This window comes from Carassius gibelio, chromosome B21 (genome assembly GCF_023724105.1).
Source record: "Carassius gibelio isolate Cgi1373 ecotype wild population from Czech Republic chromosome B21, carGib1.2-hapl.c, whole genome shotgun sequence".
NCBI lineage: Eukaryota > Metazoa > Chordata > Actinopteri > Cypriniformes > Cyprinidae > Carassius > Carassius gibelio.
In genome coordinates, this window is record NC_068416.1 from 18,487,498 (window position 1) to 18,510,771 (window position 23,274).

Sequence of the window (23,274 nt, forward strand, 5' to 3'; positions counted from 1 at the left end):
TGGGGTAAGGACACTAATTAAGAACTGTGGACATGACTACATTCCAGATGAGATAAATCCAGTCTGCTGGGAGTCTTGTCATTACTTCTTTACAGGACAAGGCTTGGAAGAGAAAAATAAATTAACATCTATTTGGTTTCATAACACATTTAGCTTTACATTAACATCTAGACCTGATCATTAGATGCAAGACCACACCTGAAGCAGGTTAAATGCTGCATCAACAATTAAGAATAAAACCGTCCTTTGAAAACAAAATAATGTGATGGTAACAATACAGTTTTCTTGACTATCAAATATTTAGCATGAACCGAAAACGCTATACAAACACAAAATGACAATTTTCATCACTGGTCGAGCTATCTGTTTAAGACTTTGGTAATTTCATTGTTCCGTTTAGGTTCAGAGCTGTTCGTTTTTGAACAACCTGATTTCTTATGCTTCCTCAACCTCATACAAATTACTATTACTTTTCATGAGACTGGGTTGGAAAATCATGCTTGAAAGTTCATCTGATCTAAAGCATAAATGACACGGCTCTGCTAAATAAGGATCTTCTAGGCCATTTCCCTTTTATTCATTTCATTCAACTTCCTCTGAAAAACAAGAAGTACAAATCAGGACAACTAGAAACATCAGTGTTCTAGTAAATATATAAAAGCCCATATAACATCAATGGATAGCAAATTACAAGTGAAATGCTCAAAACATTTTCTAGCATACTGCAAAAACTGGTTTTAAGCACTAAACAGTGCTTTCAGACAACAATGTGCAATTAGATGTTATCCAACAATTCATGATACAATATTTCCATTGCATCATCTAAATTAGGGTTACAACTAAATGAGACCAAATAAGAAAATGAGGTACCCTATTAATTACATTACATAATATCAACTGTTAATTTATTAAAAAGCTTAAGACACAAGCCGGTAAATAAAGAGACTGGACTATAACATCAACAGCCTGCAAAACATCAGTTAACATCTAGTCTCTTACATGGTAAAAGAATCCCAAGAAGGAGTGGAGGTTTTCCAAATGTTTCCTCAATGACTTAAGCAGACCCTGTGTGACTCTACGGGCTGATAAAAGACAGCTCTCGTCATGTCAACATAGCAAAATGTGTCTGCTACTGATTTGTGTACACAAAAGGTCTATTCTTTCAAGTGAATGACAAATAAAAAAAGTCAAATAGAGCCGCTGTCCTACTGAGATCCCATAAAACTGGTCTACACCAAGCTGTTTTTAATGTCTTGTAACTTACACATAAAGACTGAAACTTAATGCCATCCTGAGTAAGAGGCTAGATAAAGCTTTTTATGTTTCTCTCAAACATGCCACAAATGCCAACAAATTTAATAATAGCGCACTCTTTCTTTCTTATGCAATATGTTACGGGTAAATCAGGACTGTTCAAATGGGACTTCAAACACTGGTTGAGTAACATCACATATATTACAAGACCCTGGCCATCAGCTGCTATTATAAAAGTATTTATCCTGGCAGTTCTAATCTCCTGTTTTGCTCAAGAATGAAAGCCTGGCCTTACACGAAAATTCCTGTATGGTTCTGGACTGACACACAAAACCCAAAATAGAACCAGGAGGATATTTTGTTTCTCGTGTTCTTGATTTACCTCTTTTTCTAGAAAACACCCTGTATGGCAAAAAACTGAAACAAGAGTTTCGATTGGTGAGTGTACAGGATTCAAAGCAGAAGTGATGATAAAATACAACTGAAAGTAAAATACAATCCATATGAAATGGACGGCGAATTCATCAGACCGGAAATGCAATACCGTGTGAAATTACTTCACTACATAGCAAAGTTCAAGTATGGTGATCTCTGAAATGCATATTCATATCACCTGATTGCTTGAGACCAACACCTCACAAAGTGACTTCTTGGTACAAAAATTTAAAACCTGGAGGAATTGCTAATTTTAGCAGTGTCACATTCTGTTTTATACGACACAACTTTAAAGATTACAAAAATCACATAAAAAAAGAAGGGGCTTGGTTTGTGGCGACAATGGAAACAGGAGCTGATGATTTTTGCATTGCATGATATTTGTATGTGTACTTGACTATCTATTCTTGTGACTGATTGTAATCACTTAAATAGAAAACAATTATGACTAGTGAGTAGGGCTGCATAATTCATCAAAATTAAATTGCAAAGGCAATAAATGGGGATTAGACAGAAGCTGTGATTGTCATGCTGTCTTTCAGTGAAGCACAGTTCTATGATCAACAGTAAATCTCCATCCAAAGGCCAGTGGGCGCTTTTGTGCTGAAAATCCAAATGTGCCCCATAGAAGACATCGCTGCAGCAGAATAAACAGAACATTTGACTGCTTTCACTGATTCAACCTGACTAATAAACACATGACTATGGCAATATATGGTTTATTGGAGTTCTTCTTCTTATAGTTTTCATTATAATAAAGTATATCTATAATGAAATGCTAATCGACATAGCCATTATAACTGCTTAGAATACAATGAAATATTGTGTGCCTTAATTATTCTGTTTAAGAAGCAACATCACTACATCATTTACTACAAACAGCTGTCATTACCGCGAACGATTGTGTAGATTTCATAATCTTATGATTATATATCATCCGCGATTATGAACATAATTTTGCTTTTCTTTCTTGTCAAAGAACTATGGCTTTGTGTAGTAAATGCTGCTCCACCAGAAAACAGGTGATGGAGATTTACTGTTAATCACAGAACCGGCTTCACTGACAAAATGTTCATGAAAATCGCGATTGTGTTTGATTAATTGTGCACCCCTACTAGTGAAGATATTTTGTTGGTGCGGTGTGAAAACCTTGGCATGTGATGTCATATTCTGGTTCCGCTCTATTTCACAGCACTGTCCAAATGAATTTTGCATGCTAAAAGTCTAGTGTGACCACGGCTTAACACAATGTCTACACCGGACGTGACAGTTGTCATGTTGCGCTGCATCAGCATAAGTCTGTCTACAGTGGACGTGACAAAGTGACCATTAAAAATCATTTGAAATTTGTGTCAGCACATCATAAATAGAAAAAGGGCAGCAGTTTACTGCTGTATCGAGTGTAGACAGCATCACAGACTATAATGAGCTCTATAGCTCTATTATTTTATTCATGCCACGCCACTCGCGTCCAGTGTAGACAAGGTGTTAGGATAAATAAACTCTGTCCAGCATAAAGCAAAGTTTTAAGTAACAGTCTTATGTGCAAGTATTTTTATTTTGTGTGAAAACATGGTGGAAAACTGCAAGGTTTCATAGATAGAGCTAAGATTAGAAAATTATACAAATGAATATATGAACGAATGAATTATATAGGGTTGCTCCGATCACGATCGGCCGATCGTTATGCGCATCTAGTCAGTAAAGCCCGTTCTCTAATCAGCGGTTAATTCCATCAGGTGCCTGATTTCACATAGAGCAGCTGTTACTACACAAAGCCGTTGTTAATAGAGAAGATGCGCAAATCCACGTTCATTTTCAGCGTTTATTGGCGCATCTTCTCAGTTAACAACGGCTCTGTGTAGTATATTGAGCCTGTGTGCAGTTTTTGACTGGCAAAGATTTACTTAATTTGCATGCCCTATTAATCAGTAAAAAATAAGCTTATATGCATTGTAGACATTTAAACTATTTTATGAAGTAGATAAAAGGGATATAATAATTTATAGGCCTGTTGCAATAGTTGATAAATTAATTAAACACGCTAGAAAAAAAAATTAGCTCGATATTTTTTTGGGCCGCGATCATTTCTTTTTTACATTTTTATAAAAAAAATGTAACATGTCATGATGTGGGGTTAGTCTGGTGGTAGAAAACACCCTCTCCGATGGCACAGATGTCCCGGGAAAAAAAGAGATCACGTCTCGCTAGAGACCAGCTTTGGGAAGCGCCTTTGATTTGCTTGTGGATGTTTGCGACGCAAGTGATACAGCATTGTACTAGCACTATTGCTTTATTTTAATACCGCATAGCATATTTTGCAAGTAACTTCGTTGCCCTTTCTCTCAAAATGGGCCTACTTTTCACTCGCTTCATTTGGCTTGCTCATCTAAATATGTCTGTAGGTGTGTAGTTGTGTGTGTCAATGCGCCCAGTGAGTTCACGCACACCGCACATCGTTTTCTCCTTCTTTCCAAAGCGCTCGGGCAGTTGTGCTCCTAAAGGGCGTCTGTCGTTGCTTAGCATCCATCAGCTGCGATCTCCATTACAACAAGGAATTTAAATTAAACAGACAAAAAAAATTTTTTTTTAAAGACGTGATGTGACGGGCCCCTTCATAGGTCAAAATTTTTAATTTTGGTTAAGGTTAAACGGTCAATATGAGCATCCCTAACTGACATATAAACATAATATAACATACAAAATTTATTAATTTCAAGCCACACAAAGTCAACATGTTGAAATTTTTTGCTCTGAATCTGCCATAAAATAAAATAAAAGTGTATTGATCTCTGAAAAGGTGTACCTGCGTTATTATGCCATTATCATTATATTAGTTGAAACTGGTCGTAGAATGACAATATTATAGATTATCGCGATAATTTCTTGAACAATTTATCGTCCAGCAAAATTTGTTATCATGACAGCCCTAATCATTTATCAATCTGTTATCATTTTGACTTAATCCTTTTATTTAAAAGATGGAATGTGAGGTTTACCTTTAATAAAACCTTTCAACATTTTATTTAAACATTTAGTACATTATTAAATAAACCGTTGTTAGTCATGTTGTCATTTAAAATCCGGACAGCATCGACAATGTTATTGTATTAGTGTTCATGCAAACCATAAGTTTAATACAAAAATTTCAAAGTTTTGTTCCTAGGCAACCAACACTGTTGTGCAAGTAAACACCCACCCACCTTTTAGTAAAGATAAAAACAGTTAAGCATGTCTTCTACACCATACAAGGAAAAAATTGATATTATGAGCTGTGAATGTGGCTATGGCAGGCTTGCTCTTAACAACATTCCGTGTGAATGTTCAAAATGCCAATGTGACCATGTGCTGGCAGAAAGTATCTTAAAACTCAGCTTAGTTCTGCGGTTTGATGATCACATAGAATTTCACAGTAATCTCTATCCGCTGACTCAGCCCAAAAGGCAATGATTTGGCAAGCCAAAACATGCAATTATAAGCAATAATGTTTCGTTCAAGTACATTCCAATACTTCAGCCTGAGACTGATGAAGTTCTATTATAGGCTTAGAAATGATTGCTGAATCACATCTGGTGGCAGGAAGCTCCACTGAGGCTTGTTTTATTTATTTTTTGTCATTCATTCTTTGGGAGTGCATATATTCTCAGCCTTAAAATTATACTCCCAGTTATGACTCAGTCATCATCATAAAGCTGCAGACATGTCTGATTCTGAGTCATTCACCCAAGTCTAGAACATTCATACAAGCTGACTATGAAACTACAACTAAAATTCCAAATGAACGAAAATGTGAATTAAAAATGTGATACATTATTAAGTTGTTCAATTACTGTCTAACTTCATAGAGGGACAGTTTATACAAGTCTTAATTTAAGTGTATTAGACCTATACAACACCATTTAGTTTGCAGAAAGACAGCTAAAAGCAATACTTACATCACTTTTCCTAAACTTTGCCTTCAGGCTCTTCATATTAGTCCATTCAGATTTCAACAGATCCCAGGACACCTGAATAAAATCAAACTTTAGTTAGTCATACACATATACTCCAAAGCAAACTGTCGCTTAATGCGGCGGAAACTAAGGATCAGGTCAGCACTGTTATTAATGGCAAAACTAGGACCAAGCTCTTGGAGGCAAAGCACAGAGGTGGATCAAGTTACAGTGGCCCCAGTGGCAGGAGTACTGAATCTAATGTGTGGTCACTGTGCAAAGTTTACAATGTCAGAGCATTTTGTGCAACTTCAAAGTTGTAAAAAAAAAAAACACATGTCAAGAGTCCAGACACTCTGTGAGCTCCATAAATACACATAAACCGGGGTCACTGATATTCTTGGATCTTCCTGAGGAGTCTCCACGGGAAAGTCAAAAGTTTGGATGGAGTGTTCAGAAAGCCTCCAACAAGATAAGAAAAGCAAACAGGACTTACCGCGCGCTTCACTGAGGAACAATGGCAACATTGTGTTCAACTATAGCTGACAGGAATGATGATTGTAAACAACATTGGCACGTAAATGTAACATTGAAGCGAAATTACAGCTATTTTGTTCGGCAGCGTGAAGCCTGAAACGCTCGCTTCTAAAGTTCAGCGGAGTTCTAATGGAAATAGTTTGACATTGGAAGGAAAAATATACGGGAAAAGAGTGTTTAGATTTCTGCACTTACCCACTTTGCAAAAGTTAAGCCGCGCACACAGACCTCAGGGGTTTGTCGCTAACACACTTTTCCGAATGGTGTTAAGTGCTTCATATACCATTTAGTTCTATTTGGACTCGTAGATATTAAAAGAGAAAATGCGGACGGCGGGCAAAAGGGGAGAAACCAGGAGCAAAGTTATTCACCGACAACAATCCATTCAAGTAGCGCTCGCGCTGCCTCTGATTGTTCCCCGGGCAGATCGAGTGACGTCACCATCCATGTGTCCTCGTGACCGAGCTTGACTGTATATACACATTTAACGTTACAGTGCACGAAACATTTTTTTTATTCCCCTTACAGCATTTTACTATGTTAAGCAATAATGTTAACCTTATATCTGCATTAGTCGTTAGGAACTTTAATACCTGTAGGATTATTTTAAAAGAAAAGTTTTTTTTTTTCCTTTAAAATAATCCTAAATGTTAAAAAGTGTGTGTGTGTGTGTGTGTGTGTGTGTGTGTGTCTGAGAATTTTAATCAATAACCAACTGATTTATTTTTCATAAATTGACTGCCAACTAATTCCACTGAAATACTGACAAACGTCATTACATAACACGTCATTAATACGGGTACGGGTTTTAATTTATGAGTTAATTAAAATCTAATGAGTCTACATAATAATATGTGTACTATATATAGGCTTAACTATAACACACACGCGCATATATATATATATATATATATATATATATATATATATATATATATATATATATATATATATATATATATATATATATATATCGTTTTCTTTTAAAATAGGCTACTCTTTAAAATAAATTTATTTTAATGTATTTTATCGTTGTAATAAACTGTTCACGAGAGTGTTATTCTGTTTGAGGAAAACATTTACTGCTGTCAGTAAATGCTCGGGAGCAGATATCTTTATGGTTATGCATATAGAGCGATATGTAATAGCCTACATTCCACTGGGACCATAAAAGTGTCCTCGGGGTCGGAAGCCAAACGTGTGGATTCGACGCTGACTCACTATCCGGTGCAGCAGTGCTGGGGAAGGGCGCCGCGAGGTGGACGCGTCCTGCGACTTTAAACCCTTATTTGACTACCAATACTAATATATCACATATTCATTCAGAACGTTTATACTCTTGACAATTTAGTACAACACATATGGCATCAACTAGAACTGTGTGGCCCACCGACTCACATTGGAGAAGAAAAACAGCTGCTGACAGAAAGAGTTTTTGCTGTTTCTTTCCAAATAAACCACTAGGGACAAATAAAGGCTTATATTAGAATCACTTGCTGTAACATCAAGCACATTCATGCTTCATTATGTAATTTTGGCTTTCATTGTAAAAAAAAAAAAAAAAACCGCTGACAGTACTAATAGACTGACAAGCAGTCCGCCCTGGTAATTTCTTCAGAGCTGTAACACATCTGTGGTTATGCAGCAGCATCAGAGCAAAGAATAACACCAATACCATGCTTGTCTTTTAGGTTGGTGTGGTGGGTCTGTGCCTTGGTGGTCTATTGCCACAAGCAAAAAAATAATCAACACAACAATAAGTTTTAACCACAGGGAAACTTATTTAGGTTACCTATAAAAAAATTGTTATGAGGAGAATATGAAAAGAGCTTAAAAAAAGCAACACAGCTCCAGGCTTCATAAACAAGTTGCCACACTTGCAACACAAGTACTGTTTCTTTTTCTCTTGAAAAAAAATAAATAAAAAATTAAAATTATATATATATATATATATATATATATATATATATATATATATATATATATATATATATATATATATATATATATTTATGGAAATTAAAAATATTAAATAGCACAGCAGTAAATCGGCATATTAATATGATTTTGTAAAGATCATGTGACACTGAAGACTGGAATAATGGATGATAAAAATTCAGCTGTGACATCACCAAAATAAATTAAATTTCAAAATATATATAATTATTTTGATTTTCTTTAATTGTAATAGTATTTAACAATATTGCTGTTTTACTGTATTACTGATCACATAAATGCAGCCTTTGTGAGCAAAAGAGACTTCTTTCAAAATACAAAAATCTTATCAACCCAGAGACTTTGAACTTCTGAACATATATGAAACATATATATATATATATATATATATATATATATCAGAAGCTACAAAAATGTATCATATAATATAATATAATATAAAATAATATAATATAACAAAAAATATAATGAATACATTTTATAATACATTGAAAATGAAAATGTGACATTCAACCTACAAATTATAATATAGAGGGTTCTAAATACATACTTCTTCAAAACAATCATATGCTGCACCATTTCCTGTGTACTTTTCTCCATTGTAGCCTAGCTAGAAAACCAAAGATGACAACATTTCAACTGTCTTGCCTAGAATTATATACCAAATGGACCACACAGTACAGAATAATTAGAGCCTTTTCCGAAGCCATGTGTTTCTGAATATTCATTGAAACAAGAATCTGTAGAGGGCTGTTTATTCTGCTTCCCCCACACTCATCTTCATGGCCAATATTCAGGTTTATCCCCTCATACAGTGGCTAAATAAAGGTTTGGATTGGAGAGAGGCTTAGAGTTGACACGGCCCCTCACCTCACTTCAATAACTGAAGCAGCAGAAAGATTCCACTGAGCTACCAATGTAGCGGAACAGCTATATGTCACAAACCAAGTACAATGAAGCTCAGCTTTTCATCAAAAAATTTCCCAGGCTTGAAATATGAAAGATCCCAACAGGGTGGGCTCTTGATTTCCAATGATAGACAATGCATACTGGTCACGCAGTTAGTGGTACTAAATATTTCAGTAATTATGAATATTCATCTTCAGAAAACAGACCCCCCCCCCCCCCCCCCATTATAAATAATGTATTGCAGACATACATGCAATCCAGCATTTTAATAGCATGTCAAAATATGCCAGCACTAGGTCTGCATCCCTCCTTCACTGACCAGTTTAAAACTAAATAAAAAAATAAATGTGATGAAAGATTTAAAGATTTCAAAACAACTCTGAAAGGCGAGGGAATCAGTAATTACTTTAGACACACTCGGCTTGGGTTATGTTTGGAGGGTTGTTCCTGTAGGAATTAAAAATGTAAAGAAATAGAAGATGTCTCACCTCAGAAACAAACACATAGTCTTTCAGAGGAATCTTCTCTAAAATGAGTTCAAGTGTATGCTTGCTAATTGAAGTTTTCTGTCCAGGAGGGGGTAGTACTACCTCTCCATTTCACTCAGGTCTTCTGGCATTTTCTCTCTCCTCTCGTCCTTCTGCGAAAAGCAGATTTGGAGAGGGTCTTGCATCATATGCTTTCGACGGAAGACCTTTGAATGTTATCCACTTTGAGCTCTAGCCTGGCTGAGAGCGTATTCCGCGTACGGCACACAAAATATTCTGATTACATTGACTGGTAAATTGTGTCTCCACTTAGACTGATTAAAGTCCCTACAACGCATCATCCACAGCGAGAAGATTTCAGCGATTCCCAGGACTCAAGGATATTACTGAAACCGTGTCCCTTCTTCCTATCTTTAATGGTATGACATAAACTGTAAAAAAACTGTAAAAAAAAAAAAAAAAAATAATTTAAAAAAACGGTAGCTGTGGTTGCCAAATTTTAACATAAAAATATAGTAGTATATACTATGTATTATAGTACATAGGCCATATCAACCTGTCTTTTTGGTAGCTTTAAACCATAATAAACCCTGCCATGATGAATCGAATTTCCACAAGTTGAAGTAAATATAGGGTAAATAAAGATGGTGCACAAAGTCATTCACACAAATACCAAACAACACCGCGACACAAAGTTAGTGCTAAAATAATGCAATAACCTACACATTAACATTATAAAATACTAATGTACATAACTGATAAGAAACAGTTATTTAAAATGAAACAATCAAATGTACGCTTCCTTACGAAAATCAACCTTGGTTTTATAGTAACCCTGATACATGCACATCGTCATCATGTTGACGTCTATGTGATGTCTGTATTTATATCTGCAAGACGTATTTTTTAGTGTTTGCTCATCTGCAATACGTTTATATAACGTCTTCTATCAAATGACAAATAGAAGTCTTTAAGTCTATTAGATGTCTTTAAGATGTTTATGAATTTGACTTCTTACAGACTTCTGTCAGATGTGAGTACACAGCAGATGCTTTCCAGAACAAGTTGTCTTTAACAAACATTTTTATGGTTTATGGTTAAACTATAGCATAACTATGGTTATATTGTAGATACTATGGTTTAACTATATTGTAATAATAAAACCTTCATATTCATCTGGAAGAAGGAGGCGGGAACCTGCGGACGATCAAATGAATCTTTAATTACAAAAATAAACACAAAACAGCGCATCAGCCCCTCATGGACGACTGATGCGCACAAATAAAAAGCAAAAACAACTAAAAGCCCAGTCCTGGTCCTCTCTCGTCCTTCACTGTCGTCGCTCCTGTTTTATATCCCTCCATCTCCTCCGTGGGACTCGAGACCGCAGTGTCGCAAGTGTCGCTCATCTCCAATCACTCCACCGGCCTCGTTCGTTCCCACGTCCCTTGGCCCCACCCAAATCGTCACATATATTAACCAGGTTTTTTTGTTGTTGTTGTAGAAATGGTTAATTTTTGTAAGGGAGCTGTCACTCATGAAATGCAGGGAATGTCAATTTATCCTTTATTATCCTATATTATCTAATATATAGGATTAAATACAGTAGGCCTATTACTCATTTAATCAAATTTTCCCATCATGTTTACCACCAAAAACAGTTTGTTTGGTATTAACTACACTCTGAAGGTAAATCAAGACTTTAGAATCTTTAATCTCTGGCACACAAATTTTCGGGTGCTCTTTTAAGCCCAGTCTGCTTGTCTGTACTCGACTCTGTATGGGGTTTGTTAAATGTCCTTACCAGGAGGCCTCTGCTTGTTTCTCACACTTAATTATTTCGAGGAAGTGTCTGATTGTGTTTTCATACAAAGAATCTTATAAAAGCCAGTGGGAGTATACTCTATGTGCTTTGGTGTTAATATAAAATGTGTTCAATGTAATGGAAGACAGATAAAGAATGCATTACTAATTAAATAACAAATTCACTCATTAAGTATAGTATTTGAAATGTAATCTATCACATTTCAGAAGAAAAACAAAAACAAACAAACCATAAAAAGGAAATATAATGTGTACCAGTCAGTGTAGGTCATCTTGTTTAACCAGGAGTGGGTCCATTAAAAATAAAGCATACTGGAAAAGTATTCTTCACTAAGTTTTTATTAATGCAATATTGGATACATATTGCTCAATTTTACTACATGTTAAAAAGTGTGAAAAATAATCAGGTATTGCTTTGTGAATATACGTTTAATCTTAATTCAAAAAGCATATTTTTTTCTTTTAGTTACAGCAATCTTAAGTAATCAACAGTCTACATGCTGGAAATGTTTAGCTTCTTAAAAGGCTGTGCTGTTGGATTTCTTTTTCAATATGTTATTGATCCAGAGGATGTGTCTTTTGGAGAGAAAGGTGTACACAGTTGGTTTCTTCGGATTACCGCATACTTTTGACCCTGATACCACTCCAACTAGATTGTTCTTACATTCCAGAGGTCCACCGGAATCTCCCTGAAAAAAAAAAGAACACAAGGTTCTTCTTCCTTTCGACAGGTAAAGGATTATTTCAAAGAGCCTACAACCAGCCATAAATCAGACCACAATATGACATACCCAACAGGTGCCTGTATTGTCTTGCTTGCCTCCTGCACACAGCATGTCTTCAGTGATCACAGGATCATCTTTGTAGTAGATGTTGCACCGTTCCCTGCGCATCACTGACACCTCCAACATTTGCAGTTTATCAGAAGGTTCATTCATGTCATTAGAATTAGTAGTTCCCCAACCTGTCACAACACAGTTTGTTCCAGGTGGAACATCTTTTTCCTTTTTAGGGATTTTTTTGGTTTTTGCTTTCACTTTTTTATTTAGCTGTAGAAAAAAAGGCAACGCACAAAAGCATTCGGTGAAAAGAGTCATAAGCTCATCATGTCTAAACAACAACCACATTCAGTTCATCCTTACCTTAATGAGCATGATGTCATCTTGTTTAGTTCTTTCATTGTAGGTTTTTGGGTAATCGTAACTGAGGATGCCAACACGCTGAGTGCCTTTACTCAGAGACAGAGATCCTATGAGAACTGTCACAGATTTCATGTTTTTTCTGAAACAGAAAAACGAATGAAGTGTGCTCAGGTGCAGATACTTTATTGAGCAATATCTAAGCTAAAAAATCAAGAGCTTACAATTAAGGGGGGGGGGGGGGGGGGTATCCCAGCTGAGTTCATTTGCAAACCAACATATAAATAAATATGAATTTAATAATAAATGTATCTTAAATAAAATAAAAAAATAAAATAAAAAACAAGAACATCACCGCTCTTTCAAGAGAAAAAAATAGGTGGCTGAGGCTGACATCTCTATTGCATGCTCTTTTTATATATATTCATATTGTCTCCTGAAATAATATATTATGCTTCACATAGTACATAAATAAATATAAACAGATCAATAAAGATTAATTACAAATTTAAGTAAATAAAAAATATAAGAATAAATAACAACAGTTTTTCTAATTATTTTAATGAAAGAATGCATATAAAATATAGAATAAATATTAATTACTAATGTTTATATATATATATATATATATATATATATATATATATATGTGTGTTATTTAATATATAGTGGGAAAAGTGCAAAATTACTAATGTTATACTAATACTACAAAACATATTTATATATATATATATATATATATATATATATATATACACACACACACACACACACACACACACAAATATAATATAAATTATCTTATTTGTAAATTTACATTACTTTACCTTGTAACTTTGCAACCACGTTAACTAGCAGTCATTAGTATTAGTAGACTGTCTGCTTAATACCTTCTAACACTTTAAATCTTCTAACAACATTAAACATACTGACTATATGAATCTCTGCAAGTATATATCAACTTATTTAACTAACCCTAAACCTAACCTAACAGTCTGCTCTGAGAGTTAGTTGACATGTTGCAAATTTAGTTATAATCAGTATAATGTCTGAACTGAGTAGAAAGTGAACTATCAAAATAAAGTGTAACCACTTATATTATACTTCATAAATACATTACAGGTTTATTAATATGCCGAAAGTGGTTGCCTTACTCTTTGCAACACGCTGCAGTTAAAACCCACTGGTCTTTAATCAGGATTCCTCCACACATATGCTTCTGGTTCTTCTGAATAGACACCATCCATGGTTGTTTGTTTTTTACATCTTTGCCTCCAATAATGGACACCTCATTGCAAGCTGAAAAAGAGATTTAGAAGGTGGTTACGGATTCAACAAAAGCAAACTGATGAATATGACTGGTGAACTTTTTAATCAAACTCTGTGACAGATAAATAACAATTACCTGCCACTTTGAAAAAGGTGAATGCCATGAAGTAATACATAATCAAATATCTGCAAACATCCATCTTGCTGCCTGTTTTCTCAGCCAAAGTCAATGTGTTACCTCAGACATCCAACAACACCAAATGTAAGAGCTCTGAGAAGAAAACCTATGTAATTGGGTTAAATTGTGGTCAGAGCAACATCAAAAGGAGTGCACGTGTGGGAGGGTTTGCACACAATGTGATGCATTTGATTTTGCAAATTTTAACAAGTTCAGAGTTTCATTTACCTATTTGAAGAATACAAAACCAACAGAGAAATGCAATTATTTTGCAATAATTACCTTATAATACTGTCATAACTTTAAATGGTGTTCATATGAGAGCAGAACCTTAAAATATAAAAGTGATATAAAGCTGAGGGTGAGTGGAAAACGCTCTACTGACTGTATCTGTGGCATTCTGTAAAATAATAATGAAAATAAATTGTATTACTCAATTTACATGCAAAATGCTATTGGACAATCAATGGACAGCAGCGGTTATCCCTAAAGACTTCCTTAGTAAGGGATCGTATTTTACAAATATGGGACAAGCTTTTGTTTTCTGCATAAGAGTCCAGTTATGGTACCATTTAGAGTAAACAGAGGACGCTGCAGTATTATCAGACTATTTCTCAAACTTTCCTCCTCTATTAAAATGAGTCTAAGGGGGATCTTTGTGGCAAGTGTTCAGAAGTGTCTTGAAAGAGAAATCTCATTGGGGGACAATGTAGCCCTCACCGAAAGATTGATGTGTCGCTAAAGTGACTAACAGTTTTTCACACCTTCAGAAGTGAAGCAGGGGCTTCAAAGCAGAACAGCACGAATGCAGTCTCCTGCTGCACAAACACCTTACAAACGTGTGAAGACTCTCTTTTACTGAGCTTCATACCAAGACATAAGAAAAAAATATCTATAGAGCAAAAAAAATGTAACCACTTTTATAAAAAGAGTTACTATATTTGCAAATGAGAACATTTTACTTTCTCTGATGTTTACAAATATAGAGCAAGAATATTAGGTATTTATTAATAGTGATCACATTAATAAGAAAAACTAAAAAATATATATTTTTAATATTTTTTAACTTACACAACAAGCATTGGCATCATGTATCACTGCTCTAACTAATTGATTTCCCCTGGATCAAAGAAGAACCTTTTCTTATCTTAATCCAATATAGACTGAAGAAGTGCACAGTTCCTGTCAGCACACAAACGCAGTGCTAGATGCGGGATTAGAATAAGAATAATGCCTGTCAGCATTATTCGGGCTTCATTTTCCATCTGTCATAACATAACCGCTGGCAACAGTTATTGCCTCCATTACAAAGGCATCATCGGATTGGATGGATTTCAAAATCGGCCAAAAGTTTCATCAGCGATGAGAGGTTATTAGAGCCGAGTAATGGACCTCTAATCTCAAGTAAACAGAATTGATCTTAATTAGCACCCGCAACACACACACCATTCTGTACCACACGGAAATCTATTAAAGATCTGTGACTGTGTTTTTCTTGAACTTGATGTTCCTGGAATTCCCATGTGGTTTTGTTGTTGAACGATCTAACAATCAATGAATGCCTTTCTAAACTTTGTTGCACAGATGTCTAAAATGTGTTGAACAGATGCTACCATTAAAGTGAGGGACTTTTTATGCTTCATTTTCTAATGAACTAATTCCTGTGGCACTATTTAGGCCAAACATAATACTATATTACAAATAATTATATAACTTATATAATAGACAGAAATAATAACATATAGTCTCAGTTCAAAACAATTAACTATTAGTCCAATGAATGTCTGTGAGCTACTCTCAATGATCTTCTTGTGAAGTAATTAAAAGATCCATGGGATATCTATATATATATATATCTATATATATATATATATCTATCTATATATATATATATATATATAGATATATAGATATATATATATATATATATATATATATATATATATATATATATATATATATATTGCATGTTTTCTGGTTCAGAGTTGCATGACACATTTTTAGCAGCTCTGTAGTCTTTAGACTCTTTAGACTAAAACTCATACAGCCATGGTTTGTGCATTTCAGCTGATTAAATTGGCTGTGCTCATGCCTTGGCAGAGTAAGTCTGAATAAACAGGCAGCTTCAAATAAACGCCCTTAATGCAATCCATGTAGTGTCTTTTTCATCAAGGAATTCTTGAGCTTGAAGGCATAATTACACAGCTCAAGCACCTACAGAGTATTTATCAAGGACGTTGAAATCCAAGAGGCTTTATCTAATTCATACTTTTGGCATGACAGCTATTACTTATGAAGCTATTCCCCTAGATCTCTCAAAAATCACCAGGATATTTATTTATATGTTTGTGTGTTTATTTACTGAACCTAAAGTGATTTGGTAAAAGGTTTGCCAGCAGAGAGTCAGTTATCCAGCTCACAGATATTCTCAAAGAACAAATTCTTTTCATTTCATGGCTCAGGAGACTTGTAGTCTATCCAAAACTGAAAATTCTGTTCATTTACTCATCCTTGTGTTGTTCCAAACCACTCCACCGTTTTTTTTTTTCCTTCTGTGGAACACAAAAGTACATTTTCGAAAGAATATTTTATCCATCTTTGTCCATACAAATGAAGTCAAAGGTGCTCATTTATTGTGTTCCACTTTAAATGTCTGGTATTTCTATCTAATCAATGCATACAAACCTGTCTAGAATATTTTGTAGTGAAATGTTGTTTTTTCTTACACAGATTTCAAGGGGTCATATACAGTATTGTTCAAAATAATGGTTGACTCCATGCCACACAGATGTCAAGCAGTTTTAAAAAACTGTGGTCATACAACTAAATATTAGTTTAGTGATTCACAGGATTGCTAAATCCCAGAAAAAAAAAAATGTTTGTACAAAATAGTTTTGAGTTTGTACAGTCAAAGGTAGACACTGCTATTTTTTTGAACACACCCCTTTCAACTAATTCAACTAATTGCCCAATTGCACAGCCTCAAGAGCGTGCATATCATGAATGCTGGGTCTCATTTGTTTTCTGAGAATCTACTGAACCTACTGGTAACTTGTTTGCCACGTAGCAATAAAAAAATATACGAAAAACCTTGATTATTCTGGTTAGTCACATTGTACTGCTATTATTTTGAACAATACTGTAATGCTCTTGGTGCATAACGTCCTCCATTTCAACATCACTTGAGAAAAAGTACAAAAGTATCCGATTTAAAACATACTTAAGTACCGGAAGTAAAAAGTAAATATTCAAATTAACTGTAAATATCAATAATTAAGCAGATCAGTTGTTTTGGGAGTGATATGCAGTGTTTTAATTGAACAAATGATGAGATTAGATACTTTAGAATTTGTTAGATTTACAATCAAAAGAGACAATGAAGAACGTAATCGCAGTATAGGGGTTGAACTTTCAATAGACATGTTCCATAACATCATAGCTGCATCTAAACAGAAGATGTGCAAGATACAAGGTAAGACTGTTTCAGAATATCAATGAGGAAAAAAACACCTCTTTAAAGAGTTAGTTCTCCCAAAAATGAAAATTCTGTAATTTGCATTTTAGGGGCTAAATATCACTTTATTTGTATTGTCGCTTCGACCTGCGGACTTGAAAAACAACCACAGACTTGGCAACACTGGTTGGCATATACTACACAGAGCCGTGATTCACTGACAATCTACACAAAAGTAATTTTGTGTTAGTTGTCGGTGGACTACGGCTCTGTGTAGTAAATGCCGCTCCACCTGAACCAGTGTTGCCATACCGTGGTTGTTTTTCATGTCCGCCAGTCGAAGAAACCCCAATCCCAATAACTTGATATTTAGCCCCTAAAATGTGACTTTTACCAAGGCAACCCTTCCGATAAACTTATATTTTAACCCCGGGAAGCAATTTATATCGGGGAACCTCCTGGAAACGCGTTTTGGACTAGTTTTGAGAAGCAACTGGTCAGGATTTGTTGTGAAAACCTGGCAACCCTGATCTGAACGCATGTGCTGGAAATATATACTATTATTTGCAGGAGCATTACAGATGAGATGAGCATGACACACATTCGCATTCGTCACAGCCCTACTGAAATTTCATTCACCCGTGGCAGGCAAAGAAGACATCTCGGCCAATAAGAATCTCCCTTGACTTCAGTGAATTCAAACATATCCTTCAGAAATGGCCATGGGTGATCCCTGTCGGGAATCTCGGGATCATTGCGGGCAGCAAGAGCTGCACTATCACATATTTTAGCGATCATCTTCCACTTCGAGCTAACTGCTGCGTGAGCGTATGTTGGCAAAGAACTTGCGAAGTCGCGCATTCTTTTTTTTTCAAAAGAAAACCAAATTTTTGATTGGTTTGTAAAATCAGTGTAATAAATACTTGAAGCGGGCATGGGGAAATGTATCAGAGTAAAAAGTAAACTTTGTCTTTAATAAAGTAGTGGAGTAAAAGTAAAAGTAGATGTTACTTACCACCACTGCCCTCACATGTCTACATCACTGTGTGGGAAGATTAACATAACGCCGTCCAAATATTCACACAAAGAAAGAAGGCGTAACTTTCATTCTTGCTATTGACGCTGCTGCCATATTGTGGAGTCGCTGTGTATTTTGATGTGAAAGCGAAACTACTTTGTTTGGCCTTCCAAAAGAGGACACAACTAGAAAACAGTGGTTAAGCTATATTTACAACACTGTTCCGGAAAAGTTAACCCAAATATACAGATGTGTGCAGCGCATTTTATGGAGGATGAGGACTGTTCCCTGTGACAGTAAATTAGCCTATAACGCAGTTGGATGTTTCTATAAACTGGGGCGGTTCCAACTTTGCAAGGACAGTCTGGCACTTCTGGCTCACAGTCTTAGTACGTTAAAAAGATTTGCCACTGATGATTCAAACACGACTTTTAAGCAGTGTAGAGTAGCACTTGTTGTTTGTCATTTCTCCGCTCACAAATGCAGACATGGTTTTATGTAACCATGCAACACAACGTGTAAAACGACAGTATTAGTTATTATAATCAGTAACTATGTCCCCACTGAATGCAACAAATGCATGGTTCATAATGAGTTTTGTGCCAGGAGACGGCCTCACAGTATGGTAAGGTACGTAACATTTCCATCAGACACTTGAGGTATTCGGTCAATCATAATGCACTGGATACCTGGCCAATTCGAGCACATCTCGTTTTTACAGACCGATGAACCTTGTAAAAAAACAATGTGTTTCAGAAAGGCAGGGAATAGAGGAGAAACAATAATGTACAGTATGTGGAAATAATGTACCCCCTTTAATAACACAGAACATAGGGAAAGAATAAGAGCAAATTAGTTGTTTTGTGTTCAGTTAATGAAAAACAGTACTGCTAAATAGACAGAATATCACAATGACATTCAGCAACAACTCCCACAACAGCACTATAGACATTTACTTTTCACAGTTATTTTATCAATGTAATTCATTTATATTTTATAAACGTCTGTCTAACCTTTTATAGTCAGAAATTGGATTAGGTAACACAAATGAAATGGCATGTCCAAGTGAGTCTGAGTTTCAGTACATCTGATTTAGTCACTTGTTGAACAGTACAGTTAGAGATCCAGAGTTCATGTGTTTCCACCAATGTAGATCCAAGGCCCTTGCTTCACCTAGGAACTGGTTTCCTTTGGGAAATAAAATGACAGAATGGTGTATCAGTTGACTAAATGGAAAAAGTAGATGACACAGTGGGAGCAGCTACCTGTGACAAGTTTGTGACTCATCCATCACTCAGCCTGAAGCAAACAACAAAGTCAATTACACCTTAAGACAATGCATGAAATCAAACCTAACTGAGAACTACTAGGTTTTTTTTGGACTTTTTGGTAGAATGGGGGATAGAATATTCAGATGGCTGAAAAACTCTATATGACAAAAATATAACATAAGAATATTTAAACATGTGCATGTACACAGAACATGTACATGTGCATGTACATAAAAAGAATAGTTGGATGGCACCTTTTGTCTACTTTTTGAGTTCCAAAACTTCCCTGGAAGCAGCTGGTTTCACATACGGTCTGAAATCCTATGCATAAATTCATATAATTTATGCATTAAAAAATGCTTGGTTGGTTATGTATGATTACCTCAGCTTTCTGTGCAAATAAAGTCTGCTCAATTAAAAAATAATAATAATAATAATCAAATTAACATATTGCATTTGAATACTGAGCAAAACAAAAGGTCATATTAACACACAACATACTTTTCTATTTAGTTTCCTTCTCACTCCATTTGAGCTTGTCATGTTTAATGAAACGTTCAGCAACAGATGTTTGTTTTGGTCTTTCTTGTATAGAGTGACATTGGGAAATGTTCCCAGTCACACCTGAAGTGTCTGACCTAGGTTTGAACACAAAACATTGCACACAGGCTTGTGTTCAGCTTTGAAAACATGAGTTGAGACAGTGTAAGAGGACAAACCATTCAAAAGGACGGAGGAAATGTTCTGAGGGAACAAGAATGCTGTGCGTGCGCCTCCCTTGGCTATCCATGCTCCCTTGTTTGTATACAATGAGGAGATCTGATGAATTATTCATATAGGCACAAAAAAACAGCTGCAGTGGAGACTTAATTAAAGATTGATCGTTGGACTTCAACATTGTAGATAAATCTGGCCAAGAGCAATGTTTGAGGATGGCTTAAGTCAATAACTCCCTAAAAGTGAGGATTTGTTCCAATTTTTAATTGTTTTGAGAATTTCAGAATCTGATTTGTCAGAATTTATTTCCATATTCACTTGTTTTGTTTCCTGATTCAGGGTAGTATGCCAAAACCTGTAAACCTATTTCATAGTAAAGCAAACTGTTTTTCTTGCTGTTAATTACAGGACCTGCTTGAGAAATATGAATTCCCAGAACTATATTGTATAGTATGTGTGCCATAGATGCCCTGTACCCAAATATATGCATCCAAATACTAATTAAAAAATATAATAATAGCTTTAGCTAAAAAAAAACAAAAAACATAATGATTAATTTTGTTCCAATTTAATTTCCTTTATCCAATTCCATGAACTTGCACATCTCACTCTTCACTTGCACCTGCACACTGAAAAGCCAAGATATGCCACCGGCACAGAAGCGCAAAATTGAGCCTGTTCAATGTTATGAGGAGTCTGATTCAAACTGACCTTTGAAGTTGTCACAATACCTGACGTAACATGGTTGCCAAGAAACTATTTTGCTGGGCAAGCTGCGGTTTGAAACCAAGTCTCATTATTTAAGAATGGACAAGAGAATGGACATCTTAGTTTAGCATTAACAAACTAGACTTTCATATCTCCGCTGCCTCAAATGCATTATTTAACTTGAGCTACGGAAAACATCTGACTCTCATTCTGTCTTATGATGTAAAAATGTTGAGGTAAACTAGGGTTTTACAGTAAACATGTTTAATCCCAATACCAATCATATTTAATGCATATAACCAAATCCAATCATAAGTCCCACATACACTGCAAAGCTTCATTAAACAGGTTCTGTACAGGTTCTGTTTTATCACAAGCTGATGATGAGGATTTGGTGAGGGGCAGAGATCACTTCCTCAGATTTGAGCAGTTTATGTGCAAAATAACCATCAAGCTTATATATATATATATATATATATATATATATATATATATATATATATATATATATATATATATATATATAAAACAGTAGGCAACTAAATTGAGTAAAAACAGGAAAACTTTCAGCATTTCAATTAAGAAATATCATACTGAAAATGTATCATTTCAAAAACAAAAGCACTTTATATACACATATCTTACATTTTTTTAATATTTCAATTTCATTATACCATGTATATAAAACATGAGACAACCTTTTTTGAAACGGTATTAAATTATGACAAGAATGAAAATTACCCTTCTCCTAATTATATCCTAAATTCTACCCTCATTATCACACTCCACTGAAAGTATGCCAGTGTGGTTTTAATTGTGTTCACTTAAGCACAAGCTATTATAAAAAGAAAGAGAGAGAGAGAGAAATCGAAAGGTTTCAGAACGGATCTTTATCATTTTTAAACTTATTTTAAAACAGCACACATAACTGCTCCTTTAATTTGTGCAATTGAATTCAAAACCTAACAGGCGTTAAGTGGATTACCTATAACAATCAGCACCGTCTCCTCTGCTCAATTAATGCTTCAAACTCAATACGGTGCATCGGTTCTTAAGTCTTTAAGATGTTAATTGTAGAATTTATCCACTTCTTCACTCTATTGAACCATCCAGAGCACCGCATCACCACTGTCTGTGCTGCGTAAAAGCGCAAGCCATCCAATCCATTGACACTTGGCTCTATAAAAACGCAGCGAGCTGTCAGTGCGCGTGAAGCTACGCACGGACAACAGATTTGTGCGGGAAATATCATTAAAATATGGTTGAACAGCCTCTCATAGTCAGATATATTGAAACAGAATTAAAAGACCCCCTTGGTCTTGAATACAACCGTTGTAATGTACGCGCAAAGACGATTTGTCCGCGGAAAGCTAAAATGGGAATGACAGACAGTGGAGACGGGGCATGTTGAAATGATAAGATTCAGGAATGAGTGACACTAACAGGATGGAAAAAATACTCTAAAAACGAACAATGCAGAAGACTTCTGAGATGCACGACGAGAGCACCGACTACGCGTCTGGAAGTCTGCCGTTAAGTGATTACAACACGAGCTTCACGGCGAACAGGACTAATATCTCGTGGAGTGACTTTCAGGATCTCGCAGATTTGGATAAACCCGATTTTATGGGAGACGGATCCGCGGTCCTGAGGATCATCATCTCTGTCATATACTCGGTTGTGTGCGCGCTGGGTTTAATCGGGAACATCCTCGTCCTGTATCTCATGAAGTCCAAACAAGCATGGAAGAAGTCTTCTATCAACTTTTTCGTGACCAGTTTGGCGGTCACAGACTTTCAGTTTGTGTTGACGCTTCCCTTTTGGGCTGTGGAGAACGCCATGGATTTCACTTGGCTGTTTGGGAAGGCGATGTGTAAGATAGTTTCTTATGTCACGGCTACGAACATGTACGCCAGCGTGTTTTTCCTCACGGCTATGAGCGTCGCGAGATACTGCTCCGTGGCTTCGGCGTTAAAAAGTAGGAGACGCCGGTTGCGTTTTCCCGCGCAGTGGATGACTGTAGTCATTTGGATTGCAGCGGTCGGTGCCGCTCTGCCGAACGCGATATTTTCAACGACCGCCACGGTTTCCAACGAAGAACTGTGCCTGGTGAAATTTCCCGACCGGAGTGGGGATGCGCAATTTTGGCTGGGTTTATATCACGCGCAAAAAGTACTTCTGGGGT

At 35.8% G+C, this 23,274-nt stretch overlaps 3 protein-coding genes across 7 annotated transcripts in view; 1 reads left to right on the forward strand and 2 right to left on the reverse strand.

Annotated features, from left to right (window-relative positions):
• LOC127986649 (ankycorbin) overlaps window positions 1–6,610 on the reverse strand; it is a 43,721-nt gene extending 37,111 nt beyond the window's left edge. For 2 of the 5 annotated variants that reach the window (XM_052588975.1, XM_052588974.1), the window contains exons 1-2: window positions 6,354–6,599; window positions 5,625–5,696 (exon numbers count right to left, since the gene is read on the reverse strand). In XM_052588975.1, the coding sequence (XP_052444935.1) occupies window positions 5,625–5,660 (36 nt within the window). In that variant the 5' untranslated portion in view covers window positions 5,661–5,696; window positions 6,354–6,599. Of the gene's footprint in view, window positions 1–5,624; window positions 5,697–6,353 lie in introns of all 5 variants that reach the window. The other 3 variants (XM_052588973.1, XM_052588971.1, XM_052588972.1) reach the window with 3 other exon arrangements.
• Window positions 6,611–11,656: 5,046 nt separating this feature from the next.
• On the reverse strand, window positions 11,657–14,046 carry LOC127986681 (granzyme K-like). Its single transcript, XM_052589014.1, has 5 exons — window positions 13,880–14,046; window positions 13,629–13,773; window positions 12,478–12,616; window positions 12,127–12,384; window positions 11,657–12,024 (listed from the first exon to the last, which is right to left on the reverse strand). Exons 1-5 carry the CDS (start codon window positions 13,941–13,943, stop codon window positions 11,854–11,856), a joined length of 777 nt encoding a protein of 258 aa, XP_052444974.1. The 5' UTR covers window positions 13,944–14,046; the 3' UTR covers window positions 11,657–11,853.
• An 8,272-nt stretch (window positions 14,047–22,318) lies between these two features.
• The window catches only part of LOC127986669 (relaxin-3 receptor 1), a 1,592-nt gene continuing 636 nt past the window's right edge, over window positions 22,319–23,274 (forward strand). The window contains exon 1 of the mRNA XM_052588998.1: window positions 22,319–23,274. This exon is cut by the window's right edge and continues 636 nt beyond it. Within this exon, the coding sequence (XP_052444958.1) occupies window positions 22,563–23,274 (712 nt within the window). The 5' untranslated portion in view covers window positions 22,319–22,562.

Excerpts from the sequence above, each read along its gene's own strand:
- LOC127986681 (XM_052589014.1), bottom strand. The coding sequence starts at position 13,943 with ATGGATGTTTGCAGATATTTGATTATGTATTACTTCATGGCATTCACC. Across the intron at positions 13,774-13,879 it reads CACCTTTTTCAAAGTGGCAG|CTTGCAATGAGGTGTCCATT; the intron begins GTAATTGTTATT and ends TCTCTTTTTCAG. Across the intron at positions 12,385-12,477 it reads ATGACATCATGCTCATTAAG|CTAAATAAAAAAGTGAAAGC; the intron begins GTAAGGATGAAC and ends TTTTTTCTACAG.